Source organism: Coregonus clupeaformis, chromosome 16, assembly GCF_020615455.1.
Source record: "Coregonus clupeaformis isolate EN_2021a chromosome 16, ASM2061545v1, whole genome shotgun sequence".
Taxonomy (NCBI): Eukaryota; Metazoa; Chordata; class Actinopteri; order Salmoniformes; family Salmonidae; genus Coregonus; species Coregonus clupeaformis.
In genome coordinates this window covers 37,755,247-37,777,183 of record NC_059207.1, presented here as the reverse complement: position 1 = coordinate 37,777,183, position 21,937 = coordinate 37,755,247, and the positions used below count along the sequence as shown (strand labels likewise).

The 21,937-nt window shown below is 47.2% G+C and overlaps 1 protein-coding gene across 1 annotated transcript in view; it reads left to right on the top strand.

Annotated features, from left to right (window-relative positions):
* Positions 1 to 21,937, top strand: part of LOC121583963 (hemicentin-1-like) — a 97,437-nt gene that overhangs the window by 56,661 nt on the left and 18,839 nt on the right. Inside the window, exons 45-69 of the mRNA XM_045225706.1 lie at positions 4,015 to 4,139; positions 4,253 to 4,436; positions 4,586 to 4,683; positions 4,797 to 5,075; positions 5,222 to 5,412; positions 5,514 to 5,595; positions 5,699 to 5,835; positions 5,950 to 6,091; positions 6,218 to 6,362; positions 6,511 to 6,638; positions 6,802 to 6,958; positions 7,063 to 7,184; positions 7,279 to 7,443; positions 7,553 to 7,660; positions 7,808 to 7,942; positions 8,213 to 8,347; positions 8,504 to 8,773; positions 8,903 to 9,093; positions 9,175 to 9,388; positions 12,241 to 12,375; positions 12,494 to 12,684; positions 19,071 to 19,152; positions 19,495 to 19,665; positions 19,858 to 20,010; positions 20,219 to 20,356. Coding sequence (XP_045081641.1) covers positions 4,015 to 4,139; positions 4,253 to 4,436; positions 4,586 to 4,683; positions 4,797 to 5,075; positions 5,222 to 5,412; positions 5,514 to 5,595; positions 5,699 to 5,835; positions 5,950 to 6,091; positions 6,218 to 6,362; positions 6,511 to 6,638; positions 6,802 to 6,958; positions 7,063 to 7,184; positions 7,279 to 7,443; positions 7,553 to 7,660; positions 7,808 to 7,942; positions 8,213 to 8,347; positions 8,504 to 8,773; positions 8,903 to 9,093; positions 9,175 to 9,388; positions 12,241 to 12,375; positions 12,494 to 12,684; positions 19,071 to 19,152; positions 19,495 to 19,665; positions 19,858 to 20,010; positions 20,219 to 20,356 — 3,878 coding nt within the window. The remainder of the gene's footprint in view (positions 1 to 4,014; positions 4,140 to 4,252; positions 4,437 to 4,585; positions 4,684 to 4,796; positions 5,076 to 5,221; positions 5,413 to 5,513; positions 5,596 to 5,698; positions 5,836 to 5,949; positions 6,092 to 6,217; positions 6,363 to 6,510; positions 6,639 to 6,801; positions 6,959 to 7,062; positions 7,185 to 7,278; positions 7,444 to 7,552; positions 7,661 to 7,807; positions 7,943 to 8,212; positions 8,348 to 8,503; positions 8,774 to 8,902; positions 9,094 to 9,174; positions 9,389 to 12,240; positions 12,376 to 12,493; positions 12,685 to 19,070; positions 19,153 to 19,494; positions 19,666 to 19,857; positions 20,011 to 20,218; positions 20,357 to 21,937) is intronic.

The following is a 21,937-nucleotide window of genomic DNA, read 5'->3' as shown; positions in this document are numbered from 1 at the left end:
ATCACTAGTTCGCAACACTAACTAGCTAGCCCTTTCATACCAAACATTCAACCCCCTATGACTTCCTTCTCCACAGCAACCATTGATTATTGTATCCCTTACAGCGCTCTCCGCTATTACATTTATGTAACTTTCTTTTCTGATTAGGCTCTAATTAATAAATAAATACTTGCTATAGTTGACAAGCATACATTTAATTCATATCCATATTCAATTCAATTGTCCACATTACAACTCTTTTCTCAGTAGTTTTTAAACTATCAACTCAATTTTACTCCCCCCACTATTCTTGTTGAATAAGTGAGTCGTTACTAAAATTCCCTTACTTTATTACCTCTGCTCCGAAATGATAGATTGTTTTTATAATGCTTAATCCTATTTCTATGTGCTGTCCCCCCCTCCGTACGTCTACGTGTTTGGGCGCGCAAGCCAGCACTTATCACTTTACTACCTATACCCCTCCCCTCAGTCATAGAATCCTATAGACTGGTCAACAGCTTATTCTCCAAACTTCAGATAACCTCTTTCTCATTTTCACACGACTCTCATATCACATTCACACACCGCTATTTCCCAACACACAATCAATATTCGAATAACCTACAGGAATATTTTCTTCTATTAAAGTACCCAGCTTTGGAATGTTCACCCTAGCACATTTGATATCTCACTATGGTCAATTTTACCATAATCCTATATTACTTCTAAATTTCCCAAATGTAATAATCCCTAAGAGCTTGTCCGAAATACAATGTGTTGACGTCATATGATTACCCCCGTACACGTGACCTGTTCCTTTAACAGGATTTCTCATACCCCTCCTGATAACGACTCCGTTAGTAAATGAATGTCCACATACAGTGGGGAAAAAAAGTATTTAGTCAGCCACCAATTGTGCAAGTTCTCCCACTTAAAAAGATGAGAGAGGCCTGTAATTTTCATCATAGGTACACGTCAACTATGACAGACAAATTGAGAAAAAAAATCCAGAAAATAACATTGTAGGATTTTTTATGAATTTATTTGCAAATGATGGTGGAAAATAAGTATTTGGTCACCTATAAAACAAGCAAGATTTCTGGCTCTCACAGACCTGTAACTTCTTCTTTAAGAGGCTCCTCTGTCCTCCTCTGTATTAATGGCACCTGTTTGAACTTGTTATCAGTATAAAAGACACTTGTCCACAACCTCAAACAGTCACACTCCAAACTCCACTATGGCCAAGACCAAAGAGCTGTCAAAGGACACCAGAAACAAAATTGTAGACCTGCACCAGGCTGGGAAGACTGAATCTGCAATAGGTAAGCACCTTGGTTTGAAGAAATCAACTGTGGGAGCAATTATTAGGAAATGGAAAACATACAAAACCACTGATAATCTCCCTCGATCTGGGGCTCCACGCAAGATCTCACCCTGTGGGGTCAAAATGATCACAAGAACGGTGAGCAAAAATCCCAGAACCACACGGGGGGACCTAGTGAATGACCTGCAGAGAGCTGGGACCAAAGTAACAAAGCCTACCATCAGTAACACACTACGCCGCCAGGGACTCAAATCCTGCAGTGCCAGATGTGTCCCCCTGCTTAAGCCAGTACATGTCCAGGCCCATCTGAAGTTTGCTAGAGTGCATTTGGATGATCCAGAAGAGGATTGGGAGAATGTCATATGGTCAGATGAAACCAAAATAGAACTTTTTGGTAAAAACTCAACTCGTCGTGTTTGGAGGACAAAGAATGCTGAGTTGCATCCAAAGAACACCATACCTACTGTGAAGCATGGGGGTGGAAACATCATTCTTTGGCGCTGTTTTTCTGCAAAGGGACCAGGACGACTGATCCGTGTAAAGGAAAGAATGAATGGGGCCATGTATTGTGAGATTTTGGGTGAAAACCTCCTTCCATCAGCAAGGGCATTGAAGATGAAATGTGGCTGGGTCTTTCAGCATGACAATGATCCCAAACACACCGCCCGGGCAACGAAGGAGTGGCTTCGTAAGAAGCATTTCAAGGTCCTGGAGTGGCCTAGCCAGTCTCCAGATCTCAACCCCATAGAAAATCTTTGGAGGGAGTTGAAAGTCCGTGTTGCCTTGCGACAGCCCCAAAACATCACTGCTCTAGAGGAGATCTGCATGGAGGAATGGGCCAAAATACCAGCAACAGTGTGTGAAAACCTTGTGAAGACTTACAGAAAACGTTTGACCTGTGTCATTGCCAACAAAGGGTATATAACAAAGTATTGAGAAACTTTTGTTATTGACCAAATACTTATTTTCCACCATCATTTGCAAATAAATTCATAAAAAATCCTACAATGTGATTTTCTGGATTTTTTTTCTCATTTTGTCTGTCATAGTTGACGTGTACCTATGATGAAAATTACAGGCCTCTCTCATCTTTTTAAGTGGGAGAACTTGCACAATTGGTGGCTGACTAAATACTTTTTTCCCCCACTGTACTATTCATTCTCCTCCTCCTAATGCAAGATTGGGCTTGCCCTTTCTCCATTTGGGTACTCCATATACCTCTCATCCCCGGTTAACTCCAGGACCTCCTTTGGGATTTGCTTCCCATGGTAGCTAAACTCCTCTGCTATTCTCTACTGAGTATTTTGTACAATATTTTATGCCTATTAACAAATTACTAGGTCTCACACGTATTCAAATTAGATAACTTATACTTAGAATCTTGAATAATTATTTTATCACTTTTAATTACTTATTAGGTGTCAAATGATTTTACGACTTTTAATGAATTATTAGGTGTCAAATTAGTTGATGACTTTAATGTCTTATACGTTTTATCGTATATTCCTTCCTTGAAATAATTAATTATCGCGATTTTCGATGGATCATTAGGTCTCACACGTATACAACCTTATGATTATTAGTTAACACTATCTGTAACCCGGAGTTTGTAAGGCTCCAGTTTCATGAAACGGATAGAGTTATGGCAAATGTACAGTTGTTTATGACTTTTGACTTGTTTAATGTATCTATCTCACACAATGATAATTATCTCCCTTCCTGTTTATATTGTAAAGACTGTATCTTGTACAATCTCAATATTAACTAGTTTATATTGGTATTAGCCTATTACCTTGAGTCAATCGTGGACCCACTTCCTTCCTTTTTATCTACACCCTGTCCCCCCGTTTTATATCTATCTAGAATACTGGCGCATGGTTTTCTCTAGATAAACGTCAAAAAACGGTTATACCGGATGGATTATCGACGGATTACTACCCTCACTACAGCAGATTTAAACTGTTAATTTTTTCCTACTGCAGTTTCAAGATATCAATTCCCCAAAATCCATGAATAAAAAGTACTGACCTTATCCTTGCAGCTGGGATATCAATCTCAATTTTGGTGATCTCGTCACCATTTCTGTCATCCACCAGTTTGCCACCGGCCTGTAATGAACCCCCAATATCAGAGGCCAGGTCTTACTACTATCAGAGGCCAGGTTCCCTTACTATGGAATGCTCGTCCCCAACAGTTTCTAACATCTTCCCTGTTAGTGGTTCTATTTTCTTATAACTCTAACACAGTTTACACATTTACACAGTATTGGGGTGAAATCCTTTAGTCATTACCTTAAAAATACAAATTCATCTATCAGAAAATCACCTGCTATTGAAATAATGCTGAAATTTGCTTTCCTGTCAGATGTTGACAGGGCTGCAGGGCGGTTAGCGCATTGGGCCAGTAAACGAAAGGTTGCTAGAATGTATCTCCAAGCCGACAAAGTGAAAAATCTGTCGATGTGACCTTGAATAGGGTTAATAATTCTAATATGCTCCATGGGCGCTGTACCACTATGGCTGACCCTTTAAAACTACACATTTCACTGCACCTATCTGGTGAATGTGACAATAAAAAATAGTTTATTTGTTGTTGTTTTTTTACCCGGCCCAGTAGCTTTCAGTTGGCACTGGACCTGTGTGCCACTGGCAAATTTACCTGAATGTCGAGCCCTGCTTAGTAATCACCAATGTTTGTGTCCTGTCTTACAGCATATCCCCTGATGGGAGCACTCTAACCCTGCGAAGTCTGAGGCCTGAGGACTCTGGGACTTACACCTGTCTGGCTGTCAGCCCTGCTGGCCAAGAGAGCAAGATCTACACCCTCCTTGTACTGGGTCAGTTGTCTTTTATCTACCTGTTAAACAACATATGTCCTAACTAAATGACTACTGAGCTTCCCAGAGGCTATCTGGACTCTTGGTAATAATTATTGTGTAATTCCCCACAGTGCCCCCCTCTATCTCGGGTGAGACCAGTGCCCCCAGAGAGGTGCAGACCACCCAGGACAGTGTGGTGACCCTGGAGTGCCAGGCAGCGGGTAACCCTCCACCTCAGATGAGCTGGCTCAGGAATGGACGCCCCCTGCTCCTCTCTCCCCGTACCCGCCTCCTCTCCGCAGACACCGTACTCAGGTAAGATTATATACATGGCAAATGTCTAGTTTGGTTGCTCTCTCACAAAACTGACTTAATGAAGGACTAAACAGGATATTGTTTTAGTAAGTGTGCCTGAGTTTCAGGTGAAGTGAAAGTGAATGTGTGTGCCCTCTGTGTGTGTATAGGATCTCTCCAGTGCAGCTGTCAGACTCTGGGGTCTATACGTGTGTGGCACGCAGTCGTGCTGGCCTCGCCGAGCTTAACTTTGATGTACAGGTCCAAGGTACTAACCTATACTCCCCACCTCCTTTTGATGAATACACCACTGAGCTCTAAGTGCTATATCTGTAAACTGATGTCTGTCTGTCTGTCTGCCTGCCTGCCTGCCTATCTCAGTTCCTCCAGGTGTGGACCGTGTGGAGCCTGTAAAGCCGGTCACAGTGGTGCGGGGGTCCCTGGTGACGCTGACCTGTGAGGCGCAAGGTGTCCCCCCTCCCTCCCTGAAATGGCTAAAGGACGGCCAGCCCCTGTCCCTGCATCGCAACCTCCTGCTTGACGGCCAGGAGACGCGGCTGCAGCTGCCTGACGTGGGGCTCTCCGACAGAGGCCTCTACAGCTGTGTGGCCAGCAACCAGGCTGGCAGCAGCACCAAGAGCTTCAACCTCACTGTGTTGGGTGAGCAGACAGAACAAACATTCTCCATTCACCCAAACAGCACCTACACACAGATGAAAAGTTAAAGCTCCACTGAAGCAACAGGAAAGGGATGTCATGTTAATATTTGTTGCTTAACAATGGTGTCATTTTATATTCTTGTACAGAGCCTCCAAAGATCTACATCAGCTCTCCAGAGGAGTTAATGGTGGCTGTGAACACTGCTCTGGAGCTGGAGTGTACTGCAGAGGGCGTCCCCACTCCTACCCTCAGCTGGCTCAAGGATGGGCGCCCCCTACAGGGAGATAGTGAGATAGTACAGGAGGACGGACACTTCCTCAGGATTACCAAAGTGAAAGTAAGTCACAAACGTAATGAAACCGCATTTAGTTGATATTCAGAACTCACTGCTGTATTATGGTGAACACCAGATAATACCAGATATATCTCTGTTGTTAGGTGGAGGATGCAGGTCTCTACACCTGTCTGGCTAGCAGCGCAGCAGGCGAGGATGGAACGAACCACTGGGTCCGTGTTCAAGGTGTTACATGTGTTTCCTAGCCATATTTTGTCAACCCTGCCAATAGATAACAAGGTACTTATAAATCAAATCCTGATCATCAACGCTTGTCTCCCTGCTCCAGTTCCCCCAACTCTTCTTGGCTCTGATGATGTCAGAACGTTGTCAGTCCCAGCCAAAGGACACCTGACTCTGGAGTGCCAGGCTGACAGTGACCCTCCACCTGACATAGAGTGGTACAAGGACGACGTAAAACTACAGGTCAGACTGGACGTCATGGAAACAGAGGGTGGCAGGAATCACACAATATAGTACATAACGTTATTGGCTCGCTCTTTCTGTTTCCCTCTTTCTCCCTTTCTCTCCTGGTCCCAGCTGGGGGGTCGTATCCAGAGGCTGGCCGGGGGTCAGTACCTGGAGATCCAGGACGTTAGGCCTCAGGACAGTGGCCAGTACAGCTGTGTGGTCACCAACATGGCTGGAAGCACCAACCTCTTCTTCACTGTGGAGATCCTCTGTGAGTTGGTAACATGATGAGTTAGACAGAAGATTGAGATCATGCATTCAGTGATATGGAATAGATCTTCAGTATAAACCTCAATCAATTATAATGTATCTTTTCATGTCTCTTCCCCCCCCCCAGTGCCACCAGTCATCAGAGAGAGCAGCTCTGTGGTAACTGCTCATATCAGTCAGGATGCAGTCTTGCCCTGTGAAGTAGAGGGGGAGGCCTCGCCTACGATCCTGTGGAGGAAAGATGGCATCCCTATAGGTCCTGACAACAACAAGTAAGGGCTTCCTGCTTTTTTGTTCCACTAACTTAGCTGATAGAGGTTATTGGGATACTGTCTTTACACATAAAGCAGAATGTGTCATCTTCTGTATGACTGTAGATTGTCAGGTGAGCTGACTGATTGTGTGTGTCGTGTGTCCCAGGTACACCATGCTGTCTGAAGGCTCTCTGCATGTAAAGGCTGTTCAACTGAGTGATGCTGGCCGCTACTACTGCACCGTGTCCAATCAGGCCGGATCAGATCACCTTGGGATGGACTTACACGTGTTTGGTAAATAAATACAACTCAAAGAAAAACAGAATCACACCATAATACAGTAGATTTACTTTTTTACATTAACATTTTGGAACAGGTGTTCAGCCAATGCATTAGAGTCAGATTGGTTTGTATGCCATACATATCTCTCTGTCTTTCTCATGTTGGGTCCCTGTAGTTGGTCCCTCGATCAACCCTGGTCCCTTCAACGTGACGGTGACCACAGGGGTGAGAGCCGTGCTGAGCTGTGAGGCCACAGGTATGCCTGCACCTAAAGTCACCTGGAAGAGGAACGGCACTCCCATAGTCCTCAACCAGCAGCCTGGCACATACAGGTACGTGAAGCAGAATGACCTGTCCTCTGTGAATTATAACACAATGGACGTAAATACAAAGGATTCATTTTGAAGTATTGTGTGTAACTTTGTTTTGTTTCAAGGTTACTCTCCTCTGGATCTCTGGTCATTTCCTCTCCATCCAATCAGGATGAGGGATACTTTGAATGCACAGCAGCCAATGAGGTTGGAGAGGAGCGCAGTGTCATTGAGGTCATCCTACAAGGTATTGTTGCTTTTAGTTCCTACTCCGACATTTGTAGAGAGCCATTTCATCTAAGATAAAAACAGACTGAGATGTCTTCTCTCTTTCCCTTTAGTCCCCCCCACCATTGAAGATGACATCACAACAGTCACTGCTATCAAAATGGCCCCTGTGGTGCTGCCATGCCATGCCCAGGGCCGCCCAGAGCCCAGTGTCAGCTGGACCAAGAGTGGAGCCAAGCTGGGCTCCCGAGGGGGGAGTTATCGGGTCCTGCCCACAGGTAGGTCCAACTGCTGCTCAGAGTGTAACATTGTGTTGTGGCCATCAGTGATTCTGTCATGTTAGTACTTTGGTCTTCATAGTTGTGGTACTGTACTGTTTGGACCCAGGGGTGCTGGAGATTACAGCTGCTACCCTCAGTCATGCAGGAAGGTACACCTGCTCTGCCCGGAACCCTGCAGGAGTGGCCCACAAACACATAACTCTCACAGTGCAAGGTGGGTCCTCTGGTGGATTGTTGTTGAGGTTATACAGTAGTGGTTCATGTTTTTGCTTTGTAACTCTCTAGTGTCTTTATTTTACCATTTAACAATGGTTAGTCTGTATGTGATAAACCATGTCAATGGATTTGCCTTCTCCCACAGAGCCCCCTGAGATCAGGCCCATGACAGAGGAAGTACAAGTAGTGTTGCATCATGGGACGGTTCTGCCTTGCGAGGTGCAAGGTTTCCCTCGACCCTCCATCACCTGGCAACGAGAGGGTGTTCCCATATTAACTGGTGAGAATGTCCTCTTTTAAATGCTTGATCCTGTGTGGCTCAGTTGGTAGAGCATGGCTCTTGCAATGCCAGGGTTGTGGGTTTGATTCCCACGGGGGACCAGTACAAATTAAAATGTATGCACTCACTACTGTAAGTTGCTCTGCACAAATACTAAAAGACTAACATTTTAAATTTAAAAAATAATCAGAATTCAAGCCATTATATAACACAATGGACACATACTCTGCTGCTTCAGAATAGTGATGTCTTCTTTCTATGGCTCTACAGGTCACAGACTGGCTCTCCTCTCAAATGGAGCTCTGAAGTTCTCTCGGGTCACACTGGGTGATGCGGGCACTTACCAGTGCCTGGCACAGAATGAAGCTGGCACAGCAATGGGAAGGACACGGCTAGTGCTGCAAGGTAACACACTACACCTCTACAGAGCATAGACATTTTGTCCAAAAAGCATGGAGGCACTTGTTGATACTTAGTTGAATGCTTGTGGGCCCCATAGAAATTAAGAAATGCATATCTCAATAGTGAAAGGTTCAACTATGTGTGATGGTGTTGCTCCAGTTCCTCCAGTACTGAGTGTTCCACGTGTGGAGTACACGGCCGTGCTGGGCCAGCCAGTGAGCCTGGAGTGTGTGGCAGACGGGCAGCCCCAGCCAGAGGTGTCCTGGCACAGGGAACGCAGGCCCGTCACAGAGGGGGCACACATACAGCTCTTTGCCAACGGCACCCTGAGGATCGCGGCCTCACAACGAAGTGATGCTGGCCTGTACACCTGCTCTGCCAAAAACCTCGCTGGCAGGGCCAGCCATGACATGAGGCTTGTCATAATGAGTGAGTGGATAGGAACTGAGGGCATGAGACAGATTTAACCGTAATTTAACCTGACATTAGGAATAACAGTGTCTCATAGAATGGCGTAACTGATTTGCCGGTAATAAACTGAGTCTCTCTCTCTTCTAGTCCCGCCCATGATTCCTGCTGGTCAGCCAGAGCTGTCTGTCATCCAGGGCTTCCAGGCCTTGTTGCCGTGTGCGGCTCAGGGTTCGCCAGAGCCAAGGGTGTCATGGGAGAAGGACGATAACACCGTGCCCAACCTGCCTGGCAAATTTACTGTTCTGCGATCAGGAGAGCTGATCATTGAGAGGGCAGAGGTCAGAGATACATTTCTACTTTACAATGTCTAATCAAGGTGATTTAGGTGAAGGTTCTGATCAATGTTTTGGCCCTTGTAGCCAGGTGATGGTGGTGTGTTCACCTGTGTGGCCACCAATACAGCAGGCACAGTGAGACAGGACACCCGCCTGTCCGTCAACATGAGGCCCGCCTTCAAAGAGTTACCTGGTGACGTGACCCTGAACAAAGGCCAAAGTCTCAGCTTGTCTTGCCACGCCCAGGGCACCCCTATCCCTGTCATCTCCTGGACCGCTAACAACAGCCCCTATCCAGGTACACCACTGCCCTCCACAGGCTCCATGTTCTGTTATGATTGATATTATGTAGTCATAGGTATATACAGTGCATTCGGAAAGTATTCAGACCCCTTGACTTTTTCCTTATTTTGTTACGTTACAGCCTTATTCCCCTCAGCAATCTACACACAATACCCCATAATGACAAAGCAGAAACTGTTTTTTTGAAATATTTGCAAATGTATAAAAAAAAACCCCGAAAATATCACATTTACATAAGTATTCAGACCCTTTACTCAGTACTTTGTTGAAGCACCATTGGCAGCGATTACAGCCTCGAGTCTTCTTGGGTATGACGCTACAAGCTTGGGAGACCTGTATTTGGGGTTCTTCGCTCCAGTCTGAGGTCCTGAGCGCTCTGGAGTAGGATCATCAAGGATCTCTCTGTTCATCTTCCCCTCGATCCTGACTAGTCTCCCAGTCCCTGCTGCTGAAAAACATCCCCACAGCATGATGCTGCCACCATGCTTCACCGTAGGGATGGTGCTAGGTTTCCTCCAGACGTGACGCTTGGCATTCAGGCCAAAGAGTTCAATATTTTTATTTTTTATTTTATTTAACCTTTATTTAACCAGGTAAGCCAGTTGAGAACAAGTTCTCATTTACAACTGCGACCTGGCCAAGATAAAGCAAAGCAGTGCGATAAAAAACAACAACACAGAGTTACATATGGAATAAACAAAAACAAAACGTACAGTCAATAACACAATAGAAAATATATATACAGTGTGTGGAAATGTAGTAAGTTATGGAGGTAAGGCAATAAATAGGCCATAGTGCAAAATAATTACAATTTAGTATTAACACTGGAGTGATAGATGTGCAGAAGATGATGTGCAAATAGAGATACTGGGGTGCAAATGAGCAAAATAAATAACAATGTAAATAACAATATGGGGATGAGGTAGTTGTTGGGCTAATTACAGATGGGCTGTGTACAGGTGCAGTGATCGGTAAGCTGCTCTGACAACTGATGCTTAAAGTTAGTGAGGGAGATAAGTGTCTCCAGCTTCAGATTTTTGCAGTTCGTTCCAGTCATTTGCAGCAGAGAACTGGAAGGAATGGTAGCCAAAGGAGGTGTTGGCTTTGGGGATGACCAGTGAGATATACCTGCTGGAACGCATACTACGGGTGGGTGTTGCTATGGTGACCAATGATCTAAGATAAGGCGGGGATTTGCCTAGAAGTGATTTATAGATGACCTGGAGCCAGTGGGTTTGGCGACGAATATGTAGTGAGGACCAGCCAACGAGAGCGTACAGGTCACAATGGTGGGTAGTATATGGGGTTTTGGTGACAAAACGGATGGCACTGTGATAGACTACATCCAATTTAGTTGGAAGCTATTTTTAAATGACATCGCCGAAGTCAAGGATCGGTAGGATAGTCAGTTTTACGAGGGCATGTTTAGCAGCATGAGTGAAGGAGGCTTTGTTGCGAAATAGGAAGCCAATTTTTTATTTAACTTTGGTTTGGAGATGCTTAATGTGAGTCTGGAAGGAGAGTTTACGCTCTAACCAGACACCTAGGTATTTGTAGTTGTCCACATATTCTAAGTCAGACCCGCCGAGAGTAGTGATTCTAGTCGGGCGGGCGGGTGCAAGCAGCGTTCGATTGAAGAGCATGCATTTAGTTTTACTAGCGTTTAAGAGAAGTTGGAGGCCACGGAAGGAGTGTTGTATGGCATTGAAGCTCGTTTGGAGGTTTGTTAACACAGTGTCCAATGAAGGGCCAGATGTATACAAAATGGTGTCGTCTGCATAGAGGTGGATCTGAGAGTCACCAGCAGCAAGAGCGACATCATTGATATACACAGAGAATAGAGTCGGCCCGAGAATTGAACCCTGTGGCACCCCCATAGAGACTGCCAGAGGTCCAGACAACAGGCCCTCCGATTTGACACATTGAACTCTATCTGAGAAGTAGTTGGTGAACCAGGCGAGGCAGTCATTTGAGAAACCAATCTTGGTTTCATCAGACCAGAGAATCTTGTTTCCCATGGTCTGAGAGTCCTTTAGGTGCCTTTTAGAGAGTCCTTTAGGTGCCAACTCCAAGTGGGCTGTCATGTGCCTTTTACTGAGGAGTGGCTTCCGTCTGGACACTCTACCATAAAGGTTGGATTGGTGGAGTGCTACAGAGATGGTTGTCCATCTGGAAGGTTCTCCCATCTCCACAGAGGATCTCTGGAGCTCAGTCAGAGTGACTATCGGGTTCTTGGTCACCTCCCTGACCAAGGCCCTTCTCCCCAGATTGCTCAGTTTGGCTGGGTGGCCAGCTCTAGGAAGAGTCTTGGTGGTTCCAAACTTCTTCCATTTAAGAATGATAGAGGGCCACTGTGTTCTTGGGGACCTTCAATGCTGAAGACATTTTTGGTACCCTCTCCCCAGATCTGTGCCTCGACAATTCCTTCGACCTCATGGCTTGGTTTTTGCTCTGACATGCACGGTCAACTGTGGGACCTTCCCATCAATTGAATTTACCACAGGTGGACTCCAATCAAGTTGTAGAAACATCTCAAGGATGACCAATGGAAACAGGATGCACCTAAGCTCAATTTCGAGTATCATAGATAAGGGTCTGAATACTTACGTAAATAAGGTATTTCTTTTTTTATTGTAGAAAATGAATTAGCATTTTTTTTTTTTTTACCTGTCATTATGGGCTATTGTGTGTAGATTGATGAAGGGATCTTAAAAAAAAAATCATTTTAGAATGAGGCTGTAACGCAACAAAATGTGGAAAAAGTCAAGGGGTCTGAATACTTTCCGAATGCACTGTAGTAATAATGATCTTGATTGTTGCAAACGTGTCTCTCTCTCTCTCTCTCAGGTTCCAGTGTGGATGAGGCAGGCAGAAGCTCCTTGGTCAAAGAGAATGTGACCATGAGTGATGCGGGAACCTATGTGTGCCTAGCAGAGAACAGTGTGGGCACCATTAGAGCGCTCTCATTTGTCCGCATCAGAGGTGAGCACTTTGAAGACATGACCAGAGTTTAGACTGTTTCTATTTGTATTACTATTGTTCTATTTGTTTATAGGGGTACACTGTATGTAAGGGATGTGTTATGGTCATGTCTCCTTAGAACCTCCAGTTTTGAAGGGAGAGGCCCGCACCTCTCAGACTGTGGCCCAGGGTGGCACAGCCATGCTGGACTGTCCTGTCCATGGAAACCCCAGTCCTGTCCTCCGCTGGCTCCATGACGGCAGACCCCTTCTCCGCTCCCTTCGCCTGCAACCCCTCCATAATGGCTCCCTGGCCATCTACAGCATCACGGTAAACACAGCCCTGCACCTGCCCCACCTGTCCCATCTGCCTCCCTCAGAAATATTTTTATCCAGTGTTAGTTGAATTTGAGAGTTCATATCTTGAGTAAAAAATGTCTGTACAAGAAATTATGAACATTTTTGAAGTCAGCTTAAGAGTGAGAGGATGGACCACTGACTGCAGTCAATCTGCACTCCATCTGCAGTCCTGAGTCATGGAACGTTGTGTGACCTAACTGCAGTGTGCCAGTCTGGCCTTAATCAGATTGGCGTGAGTTCAGTCAGAGCCTAACAGTATTAGCTAGAGAGGGAGTGAGAGGGAGTGTCACTAGAACCGATGTGGATGTGGTGGAGGAGTCAGGCGCAGGACACAGAGGTTAAGTCCAACAGACTTTAATAGTCTAATGATTATGAGGAAAACACCCGACCTCGAATAACACCAAGAGGCGAGGGAAAATTACGCACACGCGTAAACACTAAACACGAAACAAAACAGAGTGCAAACACGTAGCTCTGACAAAGTGGCAGCAATAACAACACACAATCAGTCTAGTGCAAAAACACGGAACTTATAAGACACGTAATCAACACACAAATGGACACAGGTATAACAGACAGACAAAAGCAATCAAATAACGAAACATAGAGCGGTGGCAGCTAGTACTCCGGGGACGGCGAACGCCGAAGCCTGCCCGAACCAGGAGGAGGAGCAGTCTCGGCAGAATCCGTGACAGTACCCCCCCCTTGACGCGCGGCTCCAGCCGTGCGCCGACCCCGGCCTCGGGGACGGCCAGGAGGACGCGGACCCGGACGCGTGGGATGCCCACGGTGGAACTCAGTCAGGAGGGATGGATCGAGTATGTCCCTCCTGGGCACCCAGCACCGTTCCTCCGGACCGTACCCCTCCCACTCCACGAGATACTGGAGACCACTCATCCGGCGCCTCGAGTCCAAGATGGTCCGGACCCTGTACGCCGGGGCCCCCTCGATGTCCAAAGGGGGCGGAGGGGTCTCTCCTATCTCATCTTCTTGGAGTGGGCCAGCTACCACCGGCCTGAGAAGAGACACATGGAACGAGGGGTTAATATTTTTATACTCTATAGGCAGTTGTAACCTGTAACACACCTCGTTCAATCTTCTCAGGACTTTGAAGGGCCCCACAAACCGCCGACCCAGCTTCCGGCAGGGCAGGCGGAGGGGCAGGTTTCGAGTCGAGAGCCGGACTCGATCTCCCGGTGCGTACACCGGTCCCTCACTGCGGTGGCGATCGGCGCTCGCCTTTTGTTGACGGATGGCACGCTGCAGATGGACATGGGCAGCGTCCCACGTCTCCTCCGAGCGCCGAATCCACTCGTCCACCGCAGGGGCCTCGATCTGGCTCTCGTGCCATGGTGCCAGGACCGGCTGATAACCTAAAACACACTGGAAAGGTGTTAAATTGGTGGAGTAGTGGCGGAGAGAGTTCTGGGCCATCTCTGCCCAGGGGATGAACCTAGACCACTCCTCCGGCCGGTCCCGGCAATAGGACTTCAAAAACCTACCCACATCCTGGTTGACACGTTCCACCTGCCCATTGCTCTCTGGGTGGTACCCCGAGGTAAGGCTTACTGAGACCCCCAACCGTTCCATGAACGCTCCCCAAACTCTGGAGGTGAACTGGGGACCTCGGTCAGACACAATATCCTCGGGGACCCCATAGTGCCGGAACACATGGGTAAATAGGGCCTCAGCGGTTTGTAGGGCAGTAGGGAGACCCGGCATTGGAAGGAGACGACAGGCCTTGGAAAACCGATCCACAACGACCAAAATGGTGGTATTCCCCTGGGAGGGGGGTAGGTCGGTTACGAAATCCACCGATAGGTGGGACCATGGTCGTTGTGGAACGGGCAGGGGATGTAGCTTACCCCTGGGCAAATGTCTAGGCGCCTTACACTGGGCACACACCGAGCAGGAGGAGACATAAACCCTCACATCCCTAGCTAACGTTGGCCACCAGTATTTCATGCTAAGACAGTGCACGGTCCGGCCAATACCTGGATGTCCAGAGGAGGGTGATGTATGAGCCCAATAAATAAGACGATCACGAACCTCGAGCGGAGCGTACGTCCGCCCCACAGGACACTCGGGGGGAGTAGGGTCGGTACGCAGTGCCCGCTCGATTTCCGCATCGACCTCTCATACCACCGGAGCCACCAAACAAGACTCCGGCAATATGGAAGTAGGCTCGTTGGACCTCTCCTCTGTGTCATACCGCCGGGACAGGGCGTCTGCCTTACCATTCTGGGACCCTGGGATGTATGTGATCTTAAAAACAAACCGGGTTAGGAACATATTCCACCTAGCCTGATGAGGGTTCAATCTCCTAGCTGCCCGGATGTACTCCAGGTTACGGTGATCAGTCAGAATGAGGAAAGGGTGTTGAGCCCCCTCAAGCCAATGCCTCCACACCTTTAGGGCCTGGACTACGGCTAACAGCTCCCTGTCCCCAACGTCATAGTTGCGCTCCGCCGAGCTGAGCTTCTTAGAGTAGAACGCACAGGGGCGGAGTTTAGGTGGCGTGCCGGACCGTTGGGACAGGACTGCCCCAATACCGGTCTCGGACGCGTCTACCTCTACTTGGAATGGTAAAGAGGGATCCGGATGCGCCAGCACCGGAGCCGAGGTGAACAGGTTCTTCAGTTTGACAAACGCCCTGTCCGCCTCAGCCGACCACTGCAAACAAACCGGACCCCCCTTTAGCAGGGACGTAATGGGAGCTGCAACCTGTTCAAAACCCCGAATAAACCTCCGGTAGTAATTAGCAAAACCCAAGAACTGCTGCACCTCTTTTACAGTGGTTGGAGTTTGCCAATTACGCACGGCCGATACCCGGTCTACCTCTATCTCCACACCAGACGCGGACAACCGATAACCCAAAAAGGAGACGGACTCCTGGAAGAACAGGCATTTCTCTGCCTTGACATACAAGTCATGCTCCAACAGTCTTCTCAACACTCGGCGCACCTGGGCTACATGCTCGGCTCGTGTAGAAGAGTACACTAGGATGTCGTCGATGTAAACTACTACACCCTGCCCATGCATGTCCCGGAAAATCTCGTCAACAAAGGATTGGAAGACTGAAGGAGCATTCATTAACCCGTATGGCATGACGAGATACTCGTAATGACCCGAGGTGGTGCTAAATGCTGTTTTCCATTCATCCCCCTCCCTAATGCGCACCAGATTGTACACGCTCCTGAGATCCAACTTTGTGAAGAACCGCGCTCCGCGTAATGATTCCGTCATCGTCGCAATCAGTGGAAGTGGGTAACTGTATTTAACTGTGATCTGATTGAGACTACGGTAATCAATACACGGGCGCAATCCCCCGTCCTTCTTCTTCACAAAGAAGAAACTCAAGGAGACCGGGGAAGTGGAGGACCGTATCCTTGTGCCAAGGACTCGGCTATGTAAGTCTCCATAGCCGCTGTTTCCTCTTGAGACAGGGGATACACATGACTCCGTGGAAGAGCCGCTCCTGTTTGGAGATTTATCGCACAGTCCCCCTGTCTATGAGGAGGTAGCCGTGTTGCCCTCGATTTGCTGAACACGAGTGCTAAATCCTCATACTCAGGGGGCATGCGCAGTGCGGGCACTTGGTTCGGACTCTCTACCGAGGTCGCCTCTACGGAAACACCTAGACATCTCCCTACACACTGGGCAGACCACTCCATAAGAGCCCTCTGTTGCCACGCTATGGTAGGATCATGGGTGCTTAACCAGGGAAGGCCCAACACCACGGGGTACGCAGGAGAGTCAATCAGATAAAACTGAATGATCTCCTCATGACCCCCCTGCGTCGTCATCGTCAGTGGTGCTGTGACCTCCCCTGATCAGGCCCGACCCCAACGGCCGGCTGTCTAATGCGTGGACAGGAAATGGAGCTTCTACCGGCCGAAGGGGAATTCCTAACCTACAGCAAAATGCCCGATCAATAAAGTTCCCAGCTGCGCCTGAATCTACTAGCGCCTTATGCTGGGAATGAGGTGCCACCTGTGGAAACCTCACAGGAATACTCATGTGACCAACAGAAAGCTCTGGGTAAGTGGGGCGCCCACTCACCTGAAATGACTCCCCAGTGCGTGGCCTGTTGTCACCTCTCCCAGGAGACCCTCCCCAGCACCTGGCCGCGGTGTGTCCTCCACGACCACAGGTGGTGCAGGGGATGGCCCCCCCCCGGGTTCCCTCTCCTCCTCTCTCTAGCGCCAGCACCCCCGAGCTCCATGGGAGTCGGCTCGGAGGTGCTGGAGGGTGGAATGGACGACCCCCACTCGGGATGTCCGCGGGTAGCCAGCAGGGTGTCTAGACGGATGGAAATGTCCACCAACTGGTCAAACGACAGGTTGGTGTCCCTGCAGGCCAGCTCACGACGAACGTCCTCTCGTAGGCTACACCGGTAGTGGTCGATGAGGGCCCTCTCATTCCACCCCGCATCCGCCGCTAGTGTCCGGAACTCCAGTGCGAACTCCTGTGCGCTCCTCTTCCCCTGTCGGAGGTGGAATAGACGCTCTCCCGCCGCTTTCCCCTCAGGTGGATGATCAAAGACAGCCCTGAAGCGGCGGGAGAACTCCGCGTAGGTGATGGTTGCGGCGTCTATTCCCCTCCATTCGGCGTTGGCCCACTCCAACGCCTTGCCGGAGAGACAGGAGATGAGGGCGGAGACGCTCTCGTATCCCGAGGGCGCCGGGTGTATGGTGGCAAGGTAAAGTTCCACCTGCAGGAGGAATCCCTGACACCCGGCTGCAGAACCGTCATATGCCCTCGGGAGCGAGAGCCGAATGCCACTGGGTTCCGGTGCTGAGAGAGGAGGACTGGCCGTTGGTGATGGGATGTTGTAAGAGTGCGTGGGCACCTCTCGATTCACCAATCGGCGCAGAGTGTTGGACACCTCGTCCATGGCGGCCCCGAGTTACCGGATCATGGTGTCCTGGTAGTTGATCCGGTCTTCCAGGGATTCGGGTGCCGCCACCGTTCCTGCTGACTCCATGGTGGTGTGTTGTTCTGTCACTAGAACCGATGTGGATGTGGTGGAGGAGTCAGGCGCAGGACACAGAGGTTAAGTCCAACAGACTTTAATAGTCTAATGATTATGAGGAAAAAACCCGACCTCGAATAACACCAAGAGGCGAGGGAAAATTACGCACACGCGTAAACACTAAACACGAAACAAAACAGAGTGCAAACACGTAGCTCTGACAAAGTGGCAGCAATAACAACACACAATCAGTCTAGTGCAAAAACACGGAACTTATAAGACACGTAATCAACACACAAATGGACACAGGTGTAACAGACAGACAAAAGCAATCAAATAACGAAACATAGAGCGGTGGCAGCTAGTACTCCGGGGACGGCGAACGCCGAAGCCTGCCCGAACCTGGAGGAGGAGCAGTCTCGGCAGAATCCGTGACAGGGAGCTCAGATATGGATGTTCCCAGGTTCTCTCCCTGTTCTGCCGGCTGTAACGTTAACTTTGTTACCTCTATAATTGATGCTGTAATAGTACACCCTGCAGCTGACACTTTCTCAAAGACAAATGGTTCTTCTTCTCACAGAGAGCTCTAATGTGATACTTCCTCTCTTTCTGGTGTCATAATGACAGTTATTGCAAACAAGCTAATGGAAAAACCTTATGCTTTACTTTTTAGAAAATGTCAGCTGTTAAATATGTTAATGAGGGATGTAAGTTCCATTAAAAAATCAGAAATATGCAACAGAAAAAAAAGTTAAAGCAGTCTATGGAACAAATATGTTTACTGTAGAGTTGACTGACGGACTCAAAGAATACTCAAACAGGGCTTCTTAGGACGGCAATACTTTATTCAGCAGCATTCATCAGTACACCATACTTCAGCATATGGAAACGTATTTCTGACCAGTCAGTAAGCTGACACACCCTTTTAGAAACTTTGAAACAGGGCAGGCCCTAAAAGGCTCATCCCTCGGTCCTCATACCAGATTGTTAGTTCATTGAAGGATATAATGCTAACCGGTAATGATGATCAGTTTGGAAGTCAAGATCATCTGTTTTCTTTTATTTTAGACATACACAAAGTTGATACAGAGGATTAAACAAAGATGTTTTAAGACATCAGCTTGATTTATAAATGTCATAGTTAATAATTGCCCAATTAATACAGGTCATTGTTAGTATATAAATTCACAATCTTCACGCACACTACACACTCACATTTAGCTGAACCCTTCATTACCACTGGGGTAATGTCACTACATTCTATGATGTTATTTGGAAGAGTGAAAAGATGAGGGTCCCCAACAGCTTATCGAACAATAATAATGTGTTTGTGTTAAATGTGTTTATGCCATAATATGTCTATCTGTCCCCATCGGTGTCAGAGAGGAGATGCAGGGGAGTACCAGTGTGTGGCTGAGAGTGAGGCTGGAGTTGCTGAGAGAACCGTCTCTCTCAAAGTACAGAGTAAGTGATGTGTGGACCATGAACACAGTCACACCAACATCCTTCTACTGTTGTGAAAATATTAAATAGGAGTATTCTTAAAATTACACACAAGGCCACACAAGAAAATTAAACCTTCTGTCGCGTTCAACTCTGGTCAAGAAAAGCAATGGATTGTTTATTTCATTCTCTAAATGGATTCTTGCTCTCTCTCTCTCTTTCTCTCTCTCTCTCTCTCTCTCTCTCTCTCTCTCTCTCTCTCTCTCTCTCTCTCTCTCTCTCTCTCTCTCTCTCTCTCTCTCTCTCTCTCTCTCTCTCTCTCTCTCTCTCTCTCTCTCTCTCTCTCTCTCTCTCCTGCCACAGTTAAGGGAGGGTACTCTAACTGGGAGGAGTGGGGCCCATGCAGCACCACGTGTGGACGAGGTGTTCAGGAGCGAATCAGGTTATGCAACAATCCAGAGCCGGTCAATGGGGGTCGATCATGTGACGGTCCCAGTATGGACTCCAGAAGATGTCAGACTGGACTCTGTCCAGGTACGGCTGATTGAACTGGTCTCCTGCACTCCAAACAAATGCTGCTGAATTTAACAATGGAATGATATTATGTAAATAAAAAATGTAGTACTATAGTTAAATTAATGTGTACTTAGTCCCCTCTCTCTCTTTCTCTCTCTCTCACCCTCTCTCGTTCTCCCCCCCATCTCTCTCTATATTTGGTTACTGAAGGGGAGGCCCCTCGTAAGGCCAGGGGAAGCCTGATAGGGATGGTGAATGATAGGGAGTTTGGGGTGTCGTTCCTGGAGGCTAACATCACAGAGAACCTAGAGGAGGGAACCAGCACCCTGCAGGCCCACCTGGACAACATCCCCCCTAGTGTGGGTGAGTATGGGAGTGGGAGAGATGTCTTACAATAACCAGTAGGATTCTGTTAGAAATACCAATCAAGTCAGTAACCTAGCCAAGTTGTGTAGACATTGTGTGTATATCCCTCAGTCACTGTCATTGAGCATGTCTGTACCCTGACCTATCATACTCTTCTTAGAGGTATTTCCATAGAAGCTGTGGTCTTACTACTGATGTTTTGCAGGTCCATTGCTGCGAGCGCTCGTGTCTGTGTTTGCTCCCATCTACTGGACCACAGTGCTGCAGACTGGAGCAGCCAGGAACGGCTACTCACTGACCCAGGGCCTGTTCAGACAGGAGTCCCAGCTGGAGTTTGACACAGGTCAGTACTGAAGAACAGATACAATTACCTCCTGCAAAATAACCTGAATTGTTTTATTCTACTTTAAATGTAGTCCTACAACAGTGTTTGTCTCTACTGAACTGAATTTTCATTTTAAATCTGTACAGGTGTAGGATCTTAATTGGATCACCCTGTTGCAAGAAATGTCCTGCACCGCAGGAAATGCAAACTTGTAGTGTATTCAAAGTTTAAACAGGCTTCTCAAGTTTATAATTTCCACTTTAACCCCCTAAAGTCCGTGCCCTCGCGGATATCGAATTAGCATAATAAAAAAATCCCCATAAAAATGTGTCAGTTTAAGCTAGAGATATTGGATGCGTCTCAATCCACCGCGTCTGCCTATGTCGCACTTCCGCATCTGTGGTGAAAGATAACAGAGCTAGAGCGGTGTTTGTTGGACCATGAGATATCCCGAAGATCGGTCTTCTCACAAAATCGTCTGTAGCATCCGAACGGTTTGGCCCCTCAATGGAAAGATGAGACTCACGAACATGATGGGGTTCTCCGTTTTGGTCTACGAGTCTTGGGACTTGTCTGAAGTCGGTACAGCCGATCTGCCAACTTCTGTCTGTAGCGTCCGAACAGTTTGGGCTACACACTAACCCCTCTGTGGAAAGGTGAGACTCTCACGAACACGTACAGTTGTTTTGCTCTAGGACGCCCACAGGCCTCACAAGTCTCGTCTGAAGGTCTCGTATTTAACCCCAGCAGTTGAAAAAATTAATGGAAGTATATATGGAGACTGTTTAGTGCCAAAATTAATGGGGTTAAATACGTGTAAAAAAGAAATAACAAATGTCTCCTGTTCTTTCTTATATCGCTCAGATATAGGACAGACACTTCAGAACAAACGTCCTTTTAGATTTTGTAGAAACAAATTTTGGGGGGGGGGGTCTTCCATGTAGTGAATATGTTATTCAATGCATTTGATACTTCAAGGGGTCTTAAAATTCCAAATCAAGTAGCAAAATGATCCCTTGTATGACCTTCTTAAAACAATTTCATATATCTTAGTAGAACCCCTTCTTAGACAGGGCTTAGACCGTTAATTTGCCCTAACTAAAAATGGATCAACCCCTACATAAATGTCCATTAATTATAATCAACACAATAATTCACATTTCCTCTTGCTGAAGGATTATTTTCTTGCCATTAGAAAGTGGTCAAATTAAGATCCTATATCTGTACGTTGTAAGAGAACCAGCAGAGGGCATATTTCTCCATGACTGCATTTAATTTTTGCTGACTTGAGAATTCAGATTCAAAGTCCTTTATTGTCCCCAAATTTGTCCCAATAATACACAAGAACAGTGAAACACAACAACAGGTTCTCACAAAAACATACAGTGCCTTCAGAAAGGATTCATACCCCTTGACTTATTCCACATTTAGTTGTTACAGCCTGAATTCAAGAAACGTACAGATTTTTTTCTCTCACCAATCTACACACAATACCCCATAATGACAAAGCGACATGTTTTTAGAAATATTTGCAAAATTATTGAAAATGAAATACAGAAATATCTAATTTACATAAGTATTCACACCCCAGAGTCAATA